The 10,504-nt window shown below is 56.0% G+C and overlaps 1 protein-coding gene across 2 annotated transcripts; it reads right to left on the bottom strand.

The window, feature by feature from the left end:
- Positions 1-4,255: 4,255 nt before the first annotated feature.
- On the bottom strand, positions 4,256-10,498 carry EMX2 (empty spiracles homeobox 2). Of its 2 annotated transcripts, XM_024755904.1 has the most exons (3): positions 10,034-10,498; positions 7,944-8,128; positions 4,256-5,720 (listed from the first exon to the last, which is right to left on the bottom strand). In XM_024755904.1, exons 1-3 carry the CDS (start codon positions 10,437-10,439, stop codon positions 5,553-5,555), a joined length of 759 nt encoding a protein of 252 aa, XP_024611672.1. In that variant the 5' UTR covers positions 10,440-10,498; the 3' UTR covers positions 4,256-5,552. The 2 variants fall into 2 exon arrangements, with proteins under 2 accessions (XP_024611672.1, XP_024611673.1); XM_024755905.1 differs by lacking the exon at positions 7,944-8,128 and having other exon boundaries at positions 5,617-5,720.
- Between the last annotated feature and the right edge of the window lie 6 nt (positions 10,499-10,504).

Below are 10,504 nucleotides of genomic sequence, written 5' to 3'. Positions count from 1 at the left end.
GGCACTGATGAACAAAAGGCCAATTAGACGCTGGGGCGCGGCTGATGAATGGACCTTTCGCTTTCAAGCGTGGCACCGCCTCGGGTTTCCCGGAGTACTGGGTCGCGCCGGGAGAAGCCACCTGCCCGAGCGGGGTCACGGCTGGGGTCAGCGAGTTCTCAAAACTCCCACTTCCCCCTCGCTGAGGGGCTGGTAGGGGGAAGTAAATGCGGCGGCCGAGCGGCGGACGCAGGAGCTGAGCGGCGGGCTAGGCGCGCCCGCGGTCCCGCAACTCGGCCTCGAGGCACCGCGGCCGAACGCTGCAGGCCCGCTTCCTCTCCCGCCCGGCCTGCCGCTGCTCTGAGGCGGCACCCAAGTAAACCAAACGCTGATTGCTGGAATAAGAAGGGCCGACCTGGGAAAATGCGGTTACCAAAAAAAAAAACGTCTGCTGTTTGCCAAACTCCGGAGCGAGTGGTGCGCTGCGAAACAATAACCGAACCCGAGCCTTCTCACTAGACACACACGTCTAGATCCTGAGACACACACACACATGCTGCCCTGCTGCTGGCATGGACGCCATCACAGGGGACCCCCACCCAAACACGGAGAAATGTTCCCGCCAGTCGCACACTCTGAGGCCATTCCCATCCTCTGAGATCCACAACTGCAGCCGGCTCACAGCGACCAGACGCTCGCACACAACTTCTTTACACAATTGCATTTCTACACCTTTATAAGCACTCTAATTACAGCCGCGCAGCTGCACGTTCCTGCCCTAACTCAATACAATCTAGATGCACAAGGAAAGCTGGACACCTTGACACTCCCAATCTACACAAGAAGCACCGGCCTCTCCAGCCTCTAACTCACGCAGTTAGCACAATTAGCACCTACACATCCTGACTTAAATCCTGGCTCAGACACACAAACAACTGTTTCACAGACCTCACTGGTACACTCAACCTCTACAAACCCACAAGCACAGCCTCTCCCTAACTCACATCCACACCCTTAGTCCGACTTGCAATTGCCCGCATGCGGGGAGCCTAGCCCAGATGCCCCCAGCCGCGGCGCGGGGCCCCGGGCGAGGCCTCCGACCCGCCAGAGTCCCTCCCCAATCGGCCTGCGCGTCCGAGACTTTGTTCCCTGCGACTCGAGGCGGGGACGGGGAGGAACCGAGGTTTCCAAGGCCGCGCGCAGGCCCGAGCCCCCTTTCTGCCGGGCCCGCTTGGTGCGGCTCTCCGCCCGCCACAATCCGCCCCTAGCACAAAAGTGGCCCGGCAGGTTCCGGGCCGCCGCCAAAGCTCCCGCTCGGGCTGCGCTAGGCTGCCGGGAACAGAGTTGGAGCGAGCTGGGGGCACCGGACACTCAGACAAGAGGCAGAAAGGAGTAAGTACCCGGAGGTCCGAAGCTTTTCCCCCCTCAGGAGTTTCTGGTGCCTTGAACAGAGCCCCCACTCCACCCCACCCCTCCGCCCACGCCTACCTGGCCCTTTGCTGCGCTGAGGAACTGGACCCCAAATGAGACACGCACGCGGAACCCACGTGTACCTCTCAGGAAGGAGAATGTAGCCCAGGCACACTTGGGTTATACGTTCCGTTTCACTCTCTCAGGGAAATGCAAACTGAGAACCCAAGCCTCTGGGTCAGGCGAACGCACAGGGAAGGCCCACAAGTAATCAAGAAGGGAGTAGGTCATGGATCAAACGTGTAACCTACATCCCCATTTGGGGTAACAGGCAAGACACAAGGCAACATGCGTGCAGTTCCAAGTGTAGGGAGGAACGCAGAACCTGACCCTCGATGCCCATTGAACCCTGCCAGGGTCATCTAGGCCTGGCACCCATGTACCACGAGGGAGGACACAGACCTGCGGCACGCAGCTCCCACGCTTCCCTGCCCAAGGGGCTCCAGCCCAGCACGCGCGCACTGTGACGGGGACGCAGCCACAAGGCACACGCGCCCCGCACCCTGCCCCGCGCCCCGCGCCCAGATAGTCATCGTGGGATGGCATCTCGCAAATATTTATATTCCTCAGAGCCACGGCAGCCCGCGTCCACATTAGACGCTCTAATCCTGCCACTTTAAATAGATGAATTAATAAAGCAAACGAGCGGCTAATAAGCTGACTGTCCAGCCTTTTTGAGGCGGGGGAAGGACTCGAAAGTGCGCCAAATTTGTTTGCAGTGGATCAAGGCGAGCCGCCTCTGCTTCACTTTCTTTATCTTAATTCCGACTTGAAAAGATATAATTATCTAGTTTGAACAGAGCTGCTATCAAATCCTTCTTTGGGCCGGGAAGGGGGGCGTTGGAGTGGATTGCGGCTCTCTGAGCCGCTCCGTGCAGCCAGAGATAGCGCGTAATGAAGATGTGGCGGCCCGAGATACAAAGGGCATTAACCTCATTAGCATGAAACCTTTTCTTCTTACCATTGTGGGACCCTTTCAGCCGCCTAATCCCCCCTATTTTCAAAGCTTGGTTTGTAATAAAGCTTTTAGGTTTTTTTTTTTCCAAAGCTAATAGTATTCTCTGATGATTTTATTGCTGTTACACTACATAGGACATTTACAAAAAAAAAAAACCATCACCCTCCCCCTTTTCTTGTACTCAAAAAAAAAAAGTATATGGTTCTTGCAGAAGTAAGCCTTTTATCAAGATGGGAAATTTTCTTCAGGAAAGGCTAGTCTGAATTTTAACAGGTCTGTGCTCTGTGTTTGAGGCATTCTGGGTTTGGCGAAGTGGGTAGAAGGAAAAGGTAACTTGCTTAAAAGAAAGATGTGCAGCAATGCTGTAGCAGGGACTGCAAAACACTTGGGAGAGCTCTTGGTCACAGAGGTCCCGCTGTCCAAGTGACTGGAAACCCCACTTGAGTTTCCAGGATACACAGGACAGCACCTGTCCCTTCGAGAGGCAAGCCTGTGTCCCCTCTCGCCCCAGAATCCTCGGGCAGTGGAGTCTCCCCGACTACACCCACACCTTCCCAAGGAGTCTGCGTGGAAATGCACCATAAACAGCCAGGGTTCTCCAGAGAAACAGAGAGGGAGAAAAAAGGAGAGAAAGGCAGAGATAAAGGGGAAAAAGAAGGAGAGAGGCCAAGAATGAATTCTACTTTCGAAGAGAGGAGGGGAGGGGAAAAAAAGAAAGAAAAATTTCCATAGTGCCCTATAGTCCCCACACGTGCATGGAATGTCTAATCTTAACTTTTCAAGGCAGGATGTTAACAAAGCTTGTATTTTCGCCCTGCATTGTAACTTGGCCTTATCACAGTGTAAAGGGTGGGGAGATTGTCCTAAATTATGTCCAGGCAGCCCCCCTGGATCCGTGGATTAAGAGATTAAAGGAGACCACTGGGCAAGGCCTCCTCTTTCCCCTTCATATTCCTGGTATGATAATTGCTTAAACTGATTTGCACTTTCACAAAAGCTCGAAGGACGCTTTGTAGCTCGAACAGAACAGACGAGGTTTCTCTATCAATGGAAATAAAACTGATTAATGCAGCCTATCAGGATAAGAAGCAAATGAAGCATGCAAAAACAACCTCGTACCCCCAGAAGGGGGAAGGAGGGGGGGAGAAAAGCTAAGTTTCCTCCAAGACTGGGTACAACTTTTTCTTTAATGTTAAAATTGAGAGTTGAAGGTTTCTCAAAACGCTTGCCTTATAAGGCTGCTGAGGCCCTTGGGCTCATCCCCTCACCTTTGTCAGATTGGGGCCAGAGAGAGGAAGGAAGGAAGGAAGGAAGGAAGGAAAGTAGGGAGGGAGGGAGGGAGGCAGGGAGGGAGGGAAGGAAGGAAGGAATAAGGGAGGGAGGGAGGGAGGGAGGGAAAGGGAGAGAGAGGGAGAAGGAGAATAGTGCTTTGGGGTTTGAAGTCAGAAACACAGTTTAAAAAGTCCCAGGATCCTGATTCTGCTAAGTGTTTTCCCCAATCCTGGGGGAATACTCTTCAATGCATAACTATATATGTCCAGTTTTTTAAACAACTAGAGGTTAATAGTAAGCATTTTTAACCTGAAATTCAAATTAAACTCCCTCTTTAGGCCGTGCAGTGGGCAGAGGTCTGGATGGAAAACTTTTCTCCCATCCCTTTTCTGAAGGACTTAAGTTTTCCTAATCCTCTCCTTTTCCACCCTCTTCTCTCTTTAACATGCCCAAGAATCCATCAGTCTGGCCCTTTTGTGGGTGGGGAACCTGGGCTTCTTGAGCCTAGTTGGGGAAGGACCACACTCAAAGAGATATTTTTTTCAAGAATTCACTTCAATTTCCCAAGACAACTACTCTGAGGGCATATTGATAAATCTTTATTGACAAAATATTGACATTGACATACTTCTTGGAAGTATATAGTGTGTTAGAATTCTAACAAATTAACACAGAACACAAAAATATTTACATTCTGGTATAGAAGACATTAAGGAAGCATTTGTCACTCTCTTTAGTAAGTCTATGATCTTGGAATAGAAACTCAGTGCTTGAAAACTTGCTGCCGTGTTCTTGGCCACACTTATCATCCCCGCTAACTTACAGTCCTTCAGTTTTTGCAATAGATAGATTGAAAGTTTGGAATGGCCTTTATTTACGGCAAATGGTTGAACTCGGCCAATACCTTCAACCACTAAAAGGAGTTTAGTTCGTGGTTTTAAGCCTTGGGATGTTAGGAAAGGAATGTCCAAGAAATAGAATTAATTTAGGGTTTTTTTTCCCAGTACAAGTCCTGACTCCTCTTGTGGGCACCCTCCCCCTCCACCCCCAGCCCCCCATCCTGCTCCCCATTTCTCTGAAAGAGGATCGCTATCGCTGAGCCTACTTCATTTAGCTTTTTTCACAATCACTTTGACGTCAGAAGGTATCAAAAAGTGTTTACAGACTGCACATTTCTTGCAAAAAAATCAAAATAAAAAGCACGCAGAACCTGTCTTTAAAAGGAAAAGAAAATTACAATTCACTTTCTGTCTTAAGACACCATTCGCCCAACAACTGCTACATGCAATTCAAGTTTTTGAACAGGTGTGGGATGGGGCTGGATGTGGAATCCCAACGGTTATTATCACTGATTACTTTTAAAGATTGGGGGAAAAAACACTTCGAAGTGCAAAATAAAAAGTCCTGTGTCTGGTTGGGGGTTTTCTTTTATCACTATGATTATCATCATCATTTTTTTAAAAAATCGGACTGCGAGATAACCGGAATACCTGCCAATCATCTTGTCTCGCTGGTTTGGCCTTTGACTGACAGCTGCCCTTGTCAGAGCGCCTTCGGCTTTGCCACCTTTGGATCTCTCTCTCTCTCTGTCTGTCTCTGTCTGTCTCTCACAAGCTGCCTCTTCAGACAAGGGTTGCGTGTTCATCAAGGAGCCTCCGTCCTCTGCCATCTCGGCGCGGCCTCGGATCAGGACCCCGCGCTCTTGCCGCCCAGCGTCTGCGTCGCGCCGCCCCTCTCTCTGACTCCCTCTCCCCTTCTCCGTGAATTTGTGTGTGGTTTGTTTTTGTTTTGTAGGGTTTTTTCTTCTTCCCCTCCTCTCCCTGTCTCTGTGTTGCTCCGTGTTGTCCGTTTCTGAGGGGTTCTGTTTGTGTTTTTAATCGTCTGAGGTCACATCTATTTCCTCGGGACTCGCCTGCTTTGTGGCGATTCTCCACCGGTTAATATGGTGCGTCCCTTTTTTCTTTTGTTGCGAATCTGAGCCTTCTTCCTCCAGCTTCTGCCTTTTGAACTTCGTCCTTCGGTTCTGAAACCATACTTTTACCTGCAGGAGAGGCAGATGGGGCGCGTTAGTTCCTGCACAGCGCCCTCCTACCTCTTCCTCTTTTGCCTGGCCCGGACCTGGGACTGAGACTACGAAAATCCAGTACCCCAGCTGCGTGTCCTAGTAGCCGACCTCCCCACGGCCTCCCCTCGGGGAACAGAGCTCCTATCTCGGAGCCGGTGAGAAGGCTGGCTCCCTCCCCTTCTGGCCCTCCTGGAGCACATTTCCCCTGGCCCCGAGGCCCAGAGAGCAGAGTGCCCCCTTCTCACTTTGTCCTGCTCGGGACACCCACATCCCACTAAGTGCAAAAGCCTGGCAAACACTGGGAAACCCCTATAAAATTATAAATAAGGGAAAATTAAAAGACACATCCCTGACTCCCTCTACCTAACTAGTGCAGGGAAGATCTCATTCCCACTGCTGCAGCTCCTGCAGGGCCGAATGTGCTTTCTATTTTCTGCCAGTTTCCCGCAGCCACTGCCTAAATATAGCGCCTCCTCGGCAAGGCCTGCGCCCTGGGTAGGCAGTCAAGATTGGCCTGAGCTTTCCCCTCTCTGCCCAGTACTCTTGCAGGTGAGAGCAGAAGCAGTGGTGTGTGTGTGGGGTGGGTGCTGGGGGAAACCGGGGTGGGGGGATGATGGGGTGCAGAGCCCTGGGGACCAACCCAGCTATATCTTTTCAGCTAGGAAAAGAGGCTCAAAAGTGAAACCTTCTGAAAGACCGTGAGATAAAGGGGAAGTAAAAGAAAAACTGTGAAAGAGAAGGGAAGAGCCCCTCAGTCTTCCTCTTGACCAGCCCCAGGACAGTCCAGGGCCAAGCTCTCACCCCATCACATCACTTCCCACCAGGGCAGGGCCGGCAGCCTGGCCTCCTCGGAGCGCTGCTAGAAGCCTGGGGAGCAGTGAGGTGGGGCTCACATGCTATCCCGACCAGTCCCTGGGGAAGCTGGCGATGGGGCCCCATACAGTAACCAGACCAGACAGTAACACTGCCCAAGCTTCTCAGCGGTGAGGTACAGGTGAGGAACATGGTGATGACTGCACCTCCCATGCCACCAGGGCTGTCCCATTCTGCTAGCAGCACCCCAGGCCCCTGAAGTCCGCTCCGCTTTCTCCTTTGAGTCGGCAGGCCCAGGTCCCGGCTTGCTCTCCCCAGATGCCCCCAATCCCCCAAAGTGCCCCCATGAAAAAGCCGAGCTGGAACACGGCTGAGTTTAATTTGCTTTGAGTTTGCTAATTGAGGGGGAGGACGGTTCATTTCTCCCCGGCGCTCGCCCAAGGCGCGCGTCGGTGCGCTCGGGGCTTGACACGCACACAAAGGCTCCAGGCAGCGTGGGCAGCGAGGCGGACAAAGACCACGGCCGACTCGGCGATCCAGGAGAAATCAGCCGGGCCGCGCCTTGTGCCGGGCCCCGCACCAACCCGCGAGGCCCTCCTCGGTTTTGTCCGCGGGGACGTTTTAAAACAAAAGCCTCGACCTCTTTGCGCGCCTCCCAGGAAAAGTGTTACAACTTAATCTGCCCGAAAATGTTACTGTTTGCCGGGAACTTTGACCCCGCCCTGAGGCTCCGCGTACAGTAGCGCCTACTGTAGCCCTAAGCCCCCTCCTCGCCCCGGGGCAGGCCAGAACCTGGCCGCCTCGGGACCCTGTTGCGCAGAAAGGGTCTGCCCCCTGAGGCAGCTCCTCTCCCGAAGCCTTCTAGCTCTGTTTCTCGGATTTAGGGACGCGCCCAGGATGCCGGCTCGGCGGTCTGACTCTCCGATCCCCTCAAGGGGAATAACTGGAGCCATCGCTGTGAGCCTTGAGCCCCCGGTGCACAGAGCTCGCCCTAACCCACTCTCAGCTCTCTCTCCAGCCTAGAGCCCCAAACACCCCAAAACCCCGCAGCACTCTCCTTCCTGGATCCCAGCCGCGTACCCCGGACTCCCACCGAAAGGCTCACCGAAAGTGCAGAGGTATCTCAGCCAGGAGCTGCAAGGCCAGCCCAGCCGCACAGAAGGAGCAATTCAGCCCGTCTCCGCCCGCCCCACCAGAGCCTCGGGCGGGTCATCTCCTACAGTCCCGTGCTGGCGCCCAGGGAAGCCAAGAGCACCTCAAAACTTACACATCCTGAGCCCGGGCGTGGAACCAGCTCCCGGACTGTTTGCCGAAAGCCCTCCGCACTTTGCGGGCTGCGTGTGTCCGGAGATTTGGGATGCGGTTGCCGCGCCTGGGCCCGCTCACCTGAGTTTCCGTGAGGCTGAGGCTGTGCGCCAGCTGTTTCCTCTCTGCGCCCACCACGTAGTGGTTCTTCTCGAAGGCGTGTTCCAGCCTCAGAAGCTGGGACGGGGAAAAGGCGGTTCGGATCCGCTTCGGCTTGCGGGCCAGCGCGTTGTGCAAAAGGAAGCTCTCCGGACTTGTGTCGTTCCCTACGGGGGACACAACAGAAGTCCCATTAAAGGAGGCTGTCCTGGCCAGGTCCGCGCGCTTCTCCCGAGCCGGGCTGACCCGGCACTGCGCTCAGGGCCTCCGCGTACGTAGCCCGTGCGGCCCGGCCCACGGGGACCCAGGGCCCTCCACACGCGCGAAGGGAACACCGCTCCAGCTGCCTGGCCCGCTCTGCCGGGACCGTAGCTGTGTAGCACCCAGCAGCAGCTGTCCCGACGGGTCGAGTCCCAAGGCTCCTGACCTCTTTGGGCTTTGCAGCCGCCCGGGCCCCACGAGCCTCGCCACTTCCGCAACCGGCGCCCGGGACAGAGGAAGGGGCGGCAAGGCAGGGCCCGGGGATTGGCGCCCTGGACCCAGAGAAACGTCTGTCTCTTCTTTCTAACCTCTGGGAGAACTTTGCCCCGGGGGTGAGGGGCGAAGAGGCGACGAACCGCTATCCTAGAGTTTTCTCGGGGACTTATTTTTAAAGTAAAGTCTTTCTCCTCCGGAAAAGTGCAGAGGCCGGACGTGTCGTTGCAGCCCGGCCTAGACCGAAATCTCGCCGGCGGGTGCGCAGGGTTTCTGCCGCCGCTGCCTCCCGAGGCCCCGTTCTCCCGCTGCCCTGCTCCAGAGAACTAGGAGACTCGAGCGAAGGCATCGAAAGCCGGGGAGTACGGAGCTGCGGTCACCCGATGGGACTGTCCGCGGCCCCAGAAGATCCTGGCTACTCCAGGCCTGGCGTGGGGACCAAGAGCGTGGCTGCCAGAGAATGAGGAAAGGGAACCCTAAACTTTTCGAGCAAAGCCAGAGAGTTTCGGATTCACTCCTTAGGGTGGGAAATCGATTCACCAAAACCCAAAGAAAGACAAACCTACAATCCAGGCAGGGATGGAGGCAACTCCGATCTGGGAATAAGAGTAAAACGTTGTTTTTGTTTGGTTTGGTTTCTTTAATTATGGAAGACGGGAATCGACCCCATTCTAGGCTCTGGCAGGAACGCCAAGGGTTAATGAATGGGCAAGCCGTTGGGTATTGATCAGCGGCCTCGGGAGGTAGGTCTTTTCCCCGCTCGAATCGCTAAACTAATTACTTGCCCCTTTTTCTGGAGTTTTAATTCCACTCCCACCCCCCACACACACACACAAATCCAAAAAATAGCAAGAAAGGAAAACACCCAAACAGATCTCCTCCAGCCCGTCTTCCGACCCGGTTCATTTCTTTTAAAAGAAAAACAAAAACCAGACCGAACCTGCCTTCGCCGTGGCCGCTCGGCGCCCGAATTGAGCAGGTCACGGCGAGAGTCCTGAGCCTCGGAGGCTCCTACCCGCGCGGGTTCCCGCCCCGCCTGAGCCTCCAAAGTAAGCAGGATAAAACAAACTCCCAGACTTTGCTCTGGGGACGCGAGGGTCTCTTCGCCGCCGGAAGAGGGTCAGAGACCGAGAAGCTGCAGGTCTAGGATGCAGGGGCGCGGAGTGGATGGCAAACAGGGTCGAACGCAGTCGAGGGCGAACCTGGTGGCCGGGCCCTGTCCGCGCCCCTCGGAGCCAGGGCGGCGAGGGCATCGCCGGCAAGACAGAGAACCCGGGGACCCCCGCGGGCCACGGATTCCTTGGCGGCCGGCACTCGTAGCATGCTAGGAAAGCCTGCCTCGACCCGAGAGCATTCGGGGACAACTCCTCTGTCTGCGCCCTTCTCTAAAGGGTCAAGCGGCCGCGGCCAGACCCCAAACCGGCCGCAGCTCGGAGACTAGGGACCGTGCCCGGCTCCTCGCCGCCCAGTTTCCAAACGCGGCGCGCGGGCGGGCGAACCGGAGGAACCTCCATCCAGGCCTTGCCGGGCGCCCACCCAGAGCAGGCCGAGGGCAGTGCGGGCTGCAGAGCGCTGCAGTCCCGCGACGTGGCACGTACCTTGGAAGCGGTGGCCCAGATATCGGTAGCGATGGATGAGCCAGGGGTAGAAGGTGGACGGGTCCCGCTGCTGCGAGGCGAAGAGGGGGTGTGGCGAGTGCGAGGAGGGCAGGGGGTGGGCGGCCAGGGCGTGCGGCGGCGGCACCGGGTGCACGGGCACGGCCGGGTTGGGCGGGTGCGAGACCGCCTCGGCGAACACCAAGTCCGGGTTGGAGTAGACGCCCCTGCCGGCGGCGGCGGCGGCGGCCGAGTGGAAGCCGTTGAGGAACGGGTTTATGGGGCTGGAGTTGGCGTAGCTGAGCGCCGCGGGACGGATGGGGTCCTCAGAGCGCGAGGCGGGCAGGGGACTGTCCTTGGCCACCAGCGACTCGATGGTGAAGCAGCGCTTGGGCGCCGGCTGGAACATGCTGCGCCGAGGAGCGGGCGCCCAGGGCTCCCAGCTCCCGGCGACCGCGGCGCGCTGCCTCCGCC

The sequence above is a fragment of the Neophocaena asiaeorientalis genome, unplaced genomic scaffold (assembly GCF_003031525.2).
Source record: "Neophocaena asiaeorientalis asiaeorientalis breed wild unplaced genomic scaffold, Neophocaena_asiaeorientalis_V1.1 scaffold85, whole genome shotgun sequence".
Classification (NCBI taxonomy): Eukaryota; Metazoa; Chordata; class Mammalia; order Artiodactyla; family Phocoenidae; genus Neophocaena; species Neophocaena asiaeorientalis.
Note: the sequence above shows the minus strand (reverse complement) of the source record. Positions and strands in the feature narration are given on the sequence as shown.

Excerpts from the sequence above, each read along its gene's own strand:
- EMX2 (XM_024755904.1), bottom strand. The coding sequence starts at position 10,439 with ATGTTCCAGCCGGCGCCCAAGCGCTGCTTCACCATCGAGTCGCTGGTG. Across the intron at positions 8,129-10,033 it reads TCTGGGCCACCGCTTCCAAG|GGAACGACACAAGTCCGGAG; the intron begins GTACGTGCCACG and ends TGTCCCCCGTAG. Across the intron at positions 5,721-7,943 it reads TCAGCCTCACGGAAACTCAG|GTAAAAGTATGGTTTCAGAA; the intron begins GTGAGCGGGCCC and ends CCTCTCCTGCAG.